This window comes from Lampetra planeri, chromosome 54, assembly GCF_965212315.1.
Source record: "Lampetra planeri chromosome 54, kcLamPlan1.2.h2, whole genome shotgun sequence".
Classification (NCBI taxonomy): domain Eukaryota; kingdom Metazoa; phylum Chordata; class Hyperoartia; order Petromyzontiformes; family Petromyzontidae; genus Lampetra; species Lampetra planeri.
Window position 1 is genome coordinate 7,012,440 of NC_136160.1, and position 12,101 is coordinate 7,024,540.

The 12,101-nt window shown below is 51.0% G+C and overlaps 1 protein-coding gene across 2 annotated transcripts in view; it reads left to right on the forward strand.

The window, feature by feature from the left end:
• Window positions 1–9,838, forward strand: part of LOC144735062 (endonuclease/exonuclease/phosphatase family domain-containing protein 1-like) — a 36,638-nt gene extending 26,800 nt beyond the window's left edge. For both annotated transcript variants that reach the window (XM_078617453.1, XM_078617454.1), the window contains exons 8-10: window positions 959–1,097; window positions 1,414–1,593; window positions 2,599–9,838. In XM_078617453.1, the coding sequence (XP_078473579.1) occupies window positions 959–1,097; window positions 1,414–1,593; window positions 2,599–2,729 (450 nt within the window). In that variant the 3' untranslated portion in view covers window positions 2,730–9,838. The remainder of the gene's footprint in view (window positions 1–958; window positions 1,098–1,413; window positions 1,594–2,598) is intronic.
• The last annotated feature ends 2,263 nt before the right edge of the window (window positions 9,839–12,101 follow it).

Genomic DNA, 12,101 nt, shown 5'->3' on the forward strand with positions numbered 1-12,101 from the left:
GGTGGTTCGACTCTGGAGAGCAATGTGAGCATGCGTACATGAATGCACACATGCGCGCACGCATGCGCGGTTTGCATGTCCGCTCACGCCCAGGTACATGCTCTCTTAACATGCTAAGCGTGTTGTATTTATGTACGTTGAACTTCTTTCGCACTGCACGTAGCCACCCGTGCTAATTTAGGTGTGGAGGAACGACAGCAAATTAAACACAAAAAAATATATAGAAGCCGTACTGGTACATACACTGCATATTGAAATGTTTTTTTCTGGATAACAAAGCACTTCTCTCAATGTGTTTCATTACCATTCTTGGCCAAAAACATTGAGGATGCTTGTATTGTGGCTAAGCGGCGTGGTCATTTTCAGGCAGGTTCTGCGTTGGGATATTTGGCCCAATTTTATTCGCGAGTGTCTTTCACGCAACTCAAACCTTGGCACAGATGGATTGAAGAATCCATTGCTGTCCTGCTGTCTGGCCGACTCGCAGCGGTTGCGATGTTTACTTCATTGGTGTTCGCCCAGCAAAGTCTCGCTGAGTCTCAGAACCCTTCAACAGGAGGGCCCTGCTGAGGTTTATGCAGTAGAGGAGAGAGGCGGGGTGGCGAGATGTTAACTACCGCGCCTGATATACAGGAGCTCGTGGGTTCGATTTTAACCCTGACGCCTGCTGTATATTTGGAGTTCGCGTGTCTCTCTCTCGCCGTGGTCGCGTGGATCTTTCCTCCGAGTCCTCCCGTTTCCCCGCCCCCCCCCCCCACGTTTAGAATCAATGTGCATTGAGAGTATTTGGCTGCTGTTATAAATTTCCACAGGATCAGCTCTCTTTGGTGATAACCAGGGCGCTTCTGAAAAAGGGCCATATAATAGCTCAGTGGGGCCTTCTTACCTGGTAAAATAAAAAACTGAATGTTCGAGCGGTGCCGCTGCTGGTGTGTGAACGCGTTGGCGTTGCGCGCAGGCCGGCGGGTTTGAGTTCATCCTGCTCAACGTGCACACGCGTCGAGCGGCCACGGCGGACGCGGCCCCCGCCGAGGACCCGTCGGTGCGGCGCGCCCTCGTGGAGCAGTGCCTCGGGGCGCTGGACGAGCACATCAAAGGTGAGGCTCGCCCCGCTGGCTCGGAGGGGCCAGGTGTCTTCGTGAGGAGTCTGTGGCTCACTCGCTGGCTCGGAGGGGCCAGGTGTCTTCGTGAGGAGTCTGTGGCTCACTCGCTGGCTTTGTAAGCGTAGTGTTGCCAGCACCTACGAGAGGCTGGATTCAACGTCGGGGTTAATCACTCACGGTGCCCACAATGCGGGTGGGAGCAGTGGCGCGGAGACACTTTCTGAGTTTTTGCCGAGTGCGCCGTCCAAGCGGTCGTCGAACGTTGCGCGTGTGCGCCTTTGTCCTCCTGCGCCCGCGTTGCGTCGTCAAGAGGAGCGCGCGGTGCTGATGATGGGCGGCTTCTCCTGCTCCCCCGAGGACGCGGCGTTCGACGCTCTGCGCGACGCCGGCTTTCGCCACTGCCTCCCGCCCGGCGAGGCCACGGAGCTCGGCGCGGGAGGCTGCGTCGACAACATCTGGATCAACCCGGCGATCCAGCGCATCTTCACCGGTGCGCGCACGTGCACGCACGCACAAACACCCGCGGCACGGTGTGGCCTGGACATTTGTACGCGTGAACTCGGCCACCCGCGTTCGATTCGCGCTCACGGAAAATAGCAGTGACGATTAATTTAAACTGGTCCTGGGCCTCCCCTCGGTTGATTTGGCCTCAAATGAGTACCTGGTGTGGTGTGTAAACATCACCACTGGGGAGACAAAGGCAGCCAGGCATGGTGTTGCTGTGCCGTCCTTCATAAGTGCTTGCTAACAGCACTGCCCCAACAGTCTCTTAAGGCTATGCGGGGGATTTTTGTTCTTTGTGTCTGCCAGTCATCTCAGCGAGTCAACCCATTGCACCTGGGTCTGTCCCGTGACCTCTTGCCAGCGAGCCTTGGACGCTTCACATGGCCTCAGTGCACATAACCTGGCACAAGGTGCTATGGTGACGTCCCCGCCTTTTATTGGCGAATAGCGGTTGTTGTTGTTGTGTGTCTGTGTGTGTATTTTCGGCGGTGCGTTTATGTGTCTGGCTTTGTGTTATTTTAGGTTTATTTACCCAGGGGTGATGATTGCTGTGTGTTTTGATTTTGGTAATTTGCGAGTGATTGTTCGAATTGAGCAAAATTGGACCGTGACGTGGGCACGCAGTGGCCCACTCTTCTTAGAACATGGCGCGTATGGTATCATTAATACACGTGCAGCATTAACTAGGGTGGCCCACAACAAATGTTTAACCTGCTAACCGCCGGGCCACGTGACCGGCCCTGTCATCGGCTTGTGTAAGTCTCTGTAGCCTCACGTGCCTTTTATGCGCGCACGCACGTGTACCCGCGTACGTGTCTCTGCGTGCGTGCCCGTGTATACCCGTGCGTGCGTGTCTTTGCGTGCGTGCCCATGTGTTTACCTGCAAATATGTGTCTCTGTGTGGGTGCCCGTGGGTTTACCCGCACATCCGTGGCTCTGCGTGTGTCCACGTCTGTTTAACCGCGTCCACGTCTCTGCGTGCCCGTGCCAGGCCGTGCGTGCGCCGTGCGTGAGGGCCTCTGCAGCAGCTGGATCCCCGACGGTTGGGAGTGGGGGGGGGCGGCATCACGACACTGCCCCGTCTGGGCCGAGTTCATGGCCGATGTGGACACGAGCGCGTGACCCCTGGCCATCCGGCACGACCCCTGCCCGTCCGGCACGACCCCTAGCCGTCCCACGCGACCCCCAACCCCCGCCATCTCCCGCCCCGCACTGCCCTCCACGGAGAAACGCACGCGACAACCTCGTAACCCAAGCGCCGCGCTGGAATGTACTCGGCTCCACGTGAGACCGAGCTGTGTTGCCTCCCGTTCGCGACGTTGCGTCCGTCTGACTTGGGGCAGGCCAAGAATCCACTGACCGCCGTGGGGCACGTTGGGTTAAACCCGGAAGGACTTGGGCTCAGTTTGTCCTCGGCACGCTGAGCCTACGTCTCGGCGTGCTCCGTGCGTGTAGTTTGGCTGGGCTAGGCTCTTGTTGGCCAATTTCAGCTGTATTTGGCCGTAACAAGGCTCACAAGGACGTGCTTTAAGGTGCCTTAGTTTGGCTCTTTGAGCCTTAGGTATTGCCTTTCTGTACAGGAAAATCGTGTGACTTGCATAGGGTGGGGTGGGGAAGGCTTAGCTTTCTCACATTCCTCCTAAAATACAGATTAAGAAACACTAAGCTTAACTAGCAATCATATTTATTTTATTTTAATGCTTTTCAGTTCAAAATCATCGGCGGTTACGTGAGCATACACATTCCCCTAATGGTGCGGACAGTTTCAAATCAACAATGTTTCATTTTTGTGATAAAGTTTTCTTAGAGATTTCATCCACAGTTCAAATGTGGGTGCGTTATCAAGTGGGGAGCATTATCAAGTGGGGAGCATTATCAAGTGGGGAGCATTATCAAGTGGGGAGCATTATGACCACGGCACCGCTAGTCTCGCCGTCACCACCGCCACGTCAAACACACGGCCGCTTCCTCGATTTGCAGAAATCAAACAAAGCTTGTGCTGCGCCCCTTACCGTCTGGTCGTCCTGTTCAACGGCCTCCTGTGTGTGTCAGCAAAACTTTTATATTTCCAGGCGAGATTTGAAATTTTTTACGACCCATGTGTTTGTGAGCCATTTTATACCCACCTATAGTTTTGAAAAGCTATTTTGTAATTCAGCGTTCTCGAAATGCCACTACTTAACCTCACTCAATTGTCTAAATAGTTAAGCTTTTACCTTGTTTACCAGTAAACTGACGTGCTACGCAGTGCTGCTCAGCTAAGACGCGTAACTAAGCTAAGCCTCCTGGTGCACACACGCGGAAGCGTTCACAGGGGCACGCTACTCACCGAAGCCTTCACGGCAACATATTCAGACGTGTCCCGACGATGTATTTTCTACTGCTCTAACCGAGCCGTGCCGGGGCCTGTGCCGAGCTGGGTCGGAGGCGCCAGCTCGTCTTTTTCCACTGCGGAATCCGAGCTGAGCCGAACCGAGCTACCGATGTCTCGTGCGATGAACGAGTCGAGACACGTTTATGTGACACTAGGTTTGACTTCTTCTTGGTTCTTTCGGTAAAGTCACGTAGAAGGGAAATAATACAATAATACAAATAAAACATAATAAAATAATTCTCACGAGGTTTCGGCCACAACGCAAGCAGCCGTCCTCAGGTGAAGAACAGGTCTGTCGGAAAGACAGCGTCTGAGTGAACACCACCAGGCTTGGAGCGTATATTTAAGCTGGGTCGGAGGGGGAAGAGCGCCTTGACAAAAGAATTTGCATATCAAGAGGAATTTAGCATATTTATGGGAAATGCAGATATGGGATTAGTCATTACTTGTGGAATGCGTAGGAGGTGGGCGGGGGGTTTAAAAGTCATAATATGCCCGTGCATTATGCAGGATTAGCAGCATCAAAGGGAGGGAGTAGGGTTAGCATTAATAAAGGGAAGGAATGTTAATGGTATGGAGCTGCAGCAACTAATCGAAATTTAGGTTTGACTTGTCCGCTGCCCCTGGCCCTGCTTGCCCACCCCCCCCCCCCGAGCCACGTTCAGATGTCTTGTGAGACCAGAGGATCGCACGGTTTAGTTTCTGCGACGTCTCGTGCGATGAACGAGTCGAGACACGTGTATGTGACGCGGTGCCGCTTGGTTTGAGTTGTGTGCCGTCCCTGGCCCTGCTTGGCCACCCGAGCCACATTTAGATGTCTTGTGAGACCAGAGGGTCGCACGGTTTTGGTTCAGGCTCGGCACAGCAAACAGCCAGTGGAGATCCACCCCGTACCGTCGTGGGCCCTGCACTGACGTGGATCTGACCATGTGGGAAAGGGGAGCTCTGCTTAACCTCGGGTCATGTAACAACGGGGCTCACCCCCCTGTGCTCCCGTGTCTGGCAACGGCAGCAGGGCGACCGTCGGCGCATGTTTAGGGACGTGGCCCGACAGGCTGAATTGTGAAGGCTGACGAGCCCGTCAACTCGACCGCAGTCCTGGCCACATTGGAGTCCCCTTGTCGTCGCTCCCACAATTCTCCCGGGCTGAATCATCGCTCTGGGAGTATACATTATGAATCGGCGAGTGTTTGCCCCGTGGTGCCAATAGAAATCCGCGCGCACTCTGAGTGCGTTGGTTCGGGTTGTTGGGGCTGAGCGTTGAGCATTCCTTATCCGAAGCTTTCGCCACACGGCCCTGCAGGCCCACCTTCAGGAGTTGAACACATCGATTCCAGATGCGTCCCAACACGCAGCCCAACCCTGAAAAACCACACGCGGGGTCGCACCAGCGGCTGCCGGAGCCTGGGGTACCTGTGCTGTACCGGTGGCGAGATGTTAACTACCTCGCCTGGAATACAGGAGGTCGTGGGTTCGATCCCGACTCTGACGTTGCCTGCCGTATATTTGGAGTTTGCGTGTCTCTCCCCGTGGTCGCGTGGATTATTCTCCGGGCTCCTCCGGGTTTTTTCCCCCTCCAAAATCAACTTGGGCGATGATTTGTTGAGGCCGGGTTGCTTCTGAAAATGAACTTGCGCGTGCTGTGCCAGACTTGAGCCGCCGAGCGTGAGGACGGAGCGCCGCGTGTGACACCACGGGAGTGACGTCGACGGGCCACGCGCAGCGGCGCGGCCGCAACACCTCAACGGCGCGGAACGCTTTCATCATCTTTTATATATAAGGGGCCATCCATAAATGACGTCACGCACCTGGGGGGGGCGGGGGGGGTGTCAGACATTTGTGACGATGTGTGACGAGGGGGGGGGGGGGGTTTGAGAAATGTGACGTCACATCAAAATGCGCAACTTTAAATAAATACAGACAACACGTTCTACTTAATTAAATAGACTTTTTAATAAATGTTTTCTCCTACAACATCAGAGTGCAGCGCCACATTAATTACGCACTACAATGATGACAATAGTTTAAAGCGATTTGAAGCATGGTTTTTTTTGGGAGGTGGGGGGGGGGTCTGACTTTTTGTGACGCCGTGTGACGGGGGGGGGGGGTAAAAAATTGTCCAAAATCGTGTGACGTCATTTATGGACGGCCCTAACCAGATTGCCATTGTTGCACACTACGTGTCTGTCGCAAGGAGTGTGGTGGTACACCTGATGATGTTTTTACACCTTTGAGGGTCGTTTAAGATTTTTTTACTTCTATGTTGAAATAAGTTAAAGTGATACGTTAAACTTGCCTGTGTTTTTTTTGTTCCTCGCGAGTTTTACGCCTTTGAAGAGTTAATTTTCTGCGGCGAGAAAAACGGAGTTTTGTGTCGAAGATCACGAGTGGCCAATCGTAGCAAACCCTTCTTATCACGTGGCTTTTTCTTCACAATCACACTACAAAGCAGGCATCGTGTTCAGCAGCCTTATCAATCCACTGCTGAACGAGGGCCTCCGCACGCCGTGTGGGTCGTGGGGTGTTGTTTGACCATACTTCCCCACGCTGGTCGGTGCGGGTTGGTAAGGCGCGGGAGCCGCTGGGTGAAGAACCCCCCCCCCCCCACCTCGTGGCGACGCCATCCCTCAGCCTTGTGACGTGACTTTTCCCGTCGATGTCCATCACGTGAGCGGAACTCCTCCCAATATCTGGTGGTTGTCTTCATGAAGGGCATCGCACAAAGACGGTCGCTGCATCGCGCGCTTTCAGATGCGCTTCCCCGGCCGTCTGAAACGCTCTTCCGATAATAGGAAGCCACTGAAGCTATGCACTTTGAAATCATCTGGATTGGAAACTCATTTCTTTACAGCTGCTTTTTGTGTTTAGTTTGTCCAGTCCCCCGCGCTTCTGATTAGCGCGGTTGGCAACGTACGGTGCGAAAGAAGTTAAACATCCATCGCAATGTGTGATTTCCACCACTTTGCGTGGCTGGGTGGACGAGTATACAACATGCTCGACGATGAGCCAGTGTGCACGAAGTCCACCGTTTGCCTCCAGCCTCAGATGCCCCAAATTTCATTGGCAAAGCATAACGGAGCAGCCAGAGGAAATGGAAATATAAACAAGCCGCGGCACGATTTGTAAGAGAGTGAACCCTCCATTGTGTGGCAGTGCCAGTGGTCAAATTCACCAGCCTGCAAAAATTCAACTCGATTCACAAACCAAAAAATCGCAAGCAAGTAAAAGAAACTCCACTCCCAGTAGAGCCGCAGTTATCCAGATCTCCCTTTTACGTGGAGTGAACGCCACACTCCCCTCCTTCTCTCAAGAACTCAGAGTACAGTGGGAACATCAAAAGGATGGAGGAACAGCATGTAGCGTATAACAGGCCAGACGGAACGCAGCCTTGTAATCAGGGAACGGTCACGGTGCTGTGCGTGTTTTCTTACGCGTCTTTAATTCTGCTTTGCCGGGGGGTGTCCGTTGTTCTGATCGTTGTGCCACAGCAGGCGATAGCCCTGATGATGCCAGTGACATGCCTCTTAGTGCGACCCCGAAGACCGCAGATTTGTTATTTGTGCTCGTTTGTCCTGGAGAAAATTGATTTTGATAAAAAAATTACAAAATGAAGAAAAGCAAAAGGTCTATAAGGCGCTTACGAGCAGCAGCAGCAGCAGCGCAGGCCGAGGAAACGTAGCCGCTCCCTTAATTACTCTACTCTTTGGTTCTTTCGGTAAAGTCATGTAGTTAGAAATCAAATAAAACAAATCACGACGTTTCGATTGCAACACAAGCAGTCGTCATCAGGCAAAGGGTATACAACAGGGTATTCAAGCTTCAAATCAAGATTGCCCCCTTCATTCTCTCAGCCTATGAGAGCGACGTATGGCTCTAAGCCAACCAGTCCTCTGCCTCCCGCAATTCGATTATCACGATTTGTCGTCACGATTTTCATAAACAAAAACACATTTTGACTGAAAGCTTTCGTGACTGCAGGAATTCATATTTTTGGGGTCTTTCGGTAACAAAAAATATTTTCCTTGAACCAATCTACGTGACTTTACCGAAAGACCCAAAGAATAAAAACCTCTTTCTTTTTAAACTTTGTTTTTCCAGTGTTAGCCTGGCGAGAACTCACGAGACCAGGACAGAGTCTCAGTCTCCACCTAAAAGAAACCTCGCCACAGAAATGTCGACTGGGACGGGCAGCGCTGAGATCACGGAGGCCCTGAAGCCGCCCCGTGAGAATGGCCCGGATTGGGAGCGCAACAGCTCCTCCAACCTCATCTCCTCACCGCTGCCTTGTGGCAGGAGTACACTAAAATGCACTCGTGAGTACAGTGCATAATACATACCGATGTCACAATACATTCTTCTCGTGAAAGACTGTTTACCATCTGTATTGTTATTAGCGCTGTTACCGATACCCCAACGAAGCTCTCGTATATTGGTCGTACGAATGGAATAATGCTGTCGGAGAACGCATCCCCATATGGACACTGGGGTACAATGATCCCTCTAAGCGCTGATTCGATTAGCGCTTGCTTCCCCAGGAATGGCGCATTTTGAGGAGTGGTGAGCCGGGGTCTGCCTGACTCTACCAAGCTCATCCTCTAAAGCGAATCCTCCCTGCTGTCGCTTATCCTCCTTTCGTTATTCCACCATTCGGGTCCCGATGCCACAACTGCTCCCCCCCTGCCCTGCATATTGACATCCTGTGCTCCTGTCCAATCGGGTCTCTTCGTCGATTTTTTTATCTCGTGCTCGCGAACTAAATCGTACGCCGCTGCACTTATTTCAATCAATAATCTTAAATCGTTTCCCGTTTCGAGACGTCTGCAAGTTGCAGGGCGGGTGTCCCGTTCACCGCTCAATCTCGGAACGCATGAGTGGCGTGGCGGTAGTTGTATTGAGAGAGGCGTAGTAGCGCCGCTGTTTTTAAAGACGTCACCGCAGAGAACTGTAGTGACACGACCGCGTTCTATGACAGCTTGCGCCAAACTGCCACATGCCCCCCTCCCGCATGGTCTTGTTATTTAATTTTAGTTTTCCAATAATGTACGTGTACGTCATTGGAACGGAATCAGAAGGAAATCTGATGACATACCCTTTCCCATTGCGATGACGTACATGTTCGTCATGGGAAAGGTTTAACCCAAGCTCAGTTTTGTTCCCTCTTTGGTTACGTTCTCCAATCGTTTCATGGTGGGGTTTTCCCCCCCGTTCTCAATGGTCTTTATAATGACCGTTCATATTTATGCCTCTATGTCTACAATTTAGTTTTTGGAGTGCGTCTCATGCCACTGTGAATAGCATTGGGGAGAGTGTGTGAAGCTGATTGCGATTCATGATCAGGTTTCGTGGATTAGATCGCGGAAATGTGTCGTTCACCCACCTCCACCCGACAGCCAATCGCAAGGTTTGTCACGTGAACAAAACGTACCAGTTAATTTCTACTTCAGCACTACCGGCTCTGTGTTGGAGAGCAAACCCACGACATTTACAATTGGAGTTAACGACATCTCGCTAACGATTACAACAACCGGCATCATCGGGCGGTTGCCGGGAATACATTAACGCCGTCTAACCCCCCAACAAAATGAGCATGCAAAATAATGGTCGCAAAAAGCCTACGCAGCTGCTTGCATAGCTCCACTTATGATTTTTTTTAGTTCTCGTGTAGCTCTTCCGTCTTTGTAAATTATTGATCATTTCTATTTTCGTATTTTTTAGGCGTTTAGTTGTGACAGCTTTATTGACTGCTTTCATCGCGACTGAATCAAATGCTTTTTCATAGCCTGCAGAGCAATGTACAATGGTATTTAACATTCGTTTTATCTTTTCTGAATGAAATGATTGAAGCATCATTCCACAATTGAGGTTGTTTCCATTCCTGTGTATTTAGTAAATGTTTGATAATTTTGTTTAAAGAATTCATACGTAGGACCATTTGGCCTATCTCTCATTGAACTATGCCACCCATCGCATAGAGAAGGAATACTCTTTAACCCTTTCCCGTTCCAAGACGTCTGCAAGTTGAAGGGTGGGTGTCCCGTTCATCTCTGAATCTCGGAACGCGCAAGCGGTTCAGCGTGAATTCTATTTAGAGAGGCGTAGTGCTGTTTTTTATAGAGGTTGTACTCACCGCAGATAACTGTCGCGACACGACCGCACTCTATGATAGCTGGCACTAAACTGCCACGCCCTGCTGCATTACCTTGTGAGAGCCTCAGTACCGATGAAGTTATTTTATTTTATCTTCCTATGTACACATACGCCATCGGAACAGGATCAGAAGATAAACTGATGACGTACACGTACGTCATCGGAATGGGAAAAGGTTAATATTCTGGTGCTGTCTTACGTCTATCTAAATCGGCTCAAGCATCCAGTAAATCACGTGGCTTCTGTGTGGCCACCCCCACTCCCTCCTCTCTCCCCGCCTCCGCGCCGCCTGTGAAAGTAAACTCCTCAGCTCCTCCGTGGAGCTCACTTCTGCCCCGTGCCTTCTCTCCCCATCTATTTCCTCCCCTCTCATCATCCCCAACGTCTTCGCCCGGGCATTCCTTCTCCCCCATCCTCCCCTCCCTGCACGGCACTCCGTCTTTCTTCCTGCTGCTGTTCATCTTGAGCCGTGTGCCCTCTTTTGTCCGCCTTCGGGGCTCTCCTTCCCTGCAAACCTTTCGCCCTCTCGCACACTGCGTCCCGTCTGACATCTTACACAACTCGCCAGAATCGTAATTTTTATGTATACTGGAGGAATCCGATGAGCTCTAAAGCTCTCTGTCGCTGTTGTCCAGTAGGGGCGGGTCAAGAAAGTTACAAAAACAACAAACATAACGAAAACACGATAGTGCAAAGGAATAGGAAAGATAAGCAAATCACTAGAACCATATACGTACATCAACGTTTATTTGAGCAGATAAAGCCCACTTGGCTATAAGCATATTTTAATAAGCAACCCTGGACACAACAAATGATTGCTCGACTAGAGGAGGCCCATCGCGTGGGAATGTGCAGCAGCATCACGTCCTCGCCTCTGCACTCCCTTCCCGCGCGGTTTTCAAGTTTTTCAAGTTTCATTTATTAGGTCGAGCCCTGTGAGCCTTGTGAGCCATGCGGCTCTTGAGTCGGGTGCAACCGCAACAAACAAAATATGAACAGAGAACATCTTAAAGCGACGACGCACAACAGAAACATCCTGGATAAACCAGCAAATCTTCCAGAAAAAAAACACCGTATTAAAACTCCGTGTGCAAAAATTCCAGTGTGAGCAAGTCAAACAACAACAACCATAAGACAATTTAGATTCAAGTTATCAGGCCAACTCTGCTCTTCCGCAAGAAACATGGCTTAACCATATGTTTTCGAAATCACCCAAAATAAAGCGATAAAGTAGAATGTGACAACAGTAATGCCGCCGACGAGCCGTTTCCACCGCACCCTGGGCCCGGACGAGACGAGGTGTTGGCCATCGTCGCCGTAACGCGGCGCTTGGAACGTGGCGGCGTGCATGTGAAGGGGAAGAGACCCCACGTTGTGTCCACAGTTACTTATAAAAGCGCGGGCTACTTCCAACGAGTAGTACGATATTTAACATTGATTTAAAAAAAACATTTTCTGAATGAAAGGCATGATTGAAATCAAATTTTTTGTTTTGTTCAGAGTAACTTTCTTTTTTCTATAGATAATATATCACGTTGGTGTAACCCCAGACGTAGCAGCCCGCTGCAGTATATTGCCTCGCCTCTAGGCGAGGTGTTGTAGCCTCTGTGTGTGCATTGCCTCTTCTCATTCGCGCAAAGCCACCGGCACCATAATGGTCCCGATTTTAAAACTGAAAGTTATTGTAAACATTGAAAGAGTTTATATTTATTTAAATATATTACGGTGCATGCTACATCACTTTAATCTACGCAATGAAATGTGATCTCGCCGTGGTGTGATGGTTAACGCACTGGACTTGCGGTTCATTCTTCCCTGCGTGCCACTTGTAAGGATCGGCAAATGTCCGAAATCCACCACCACCCCCGCCTTTATCTCCCCAGCAGTATGGGCGTGAGTGCGGTGGGGTAAAGTGTGGGTACATTCACCTCTGCCAAGACGTCTGGCACCTCCGATTCGCACGGCTGGCTACG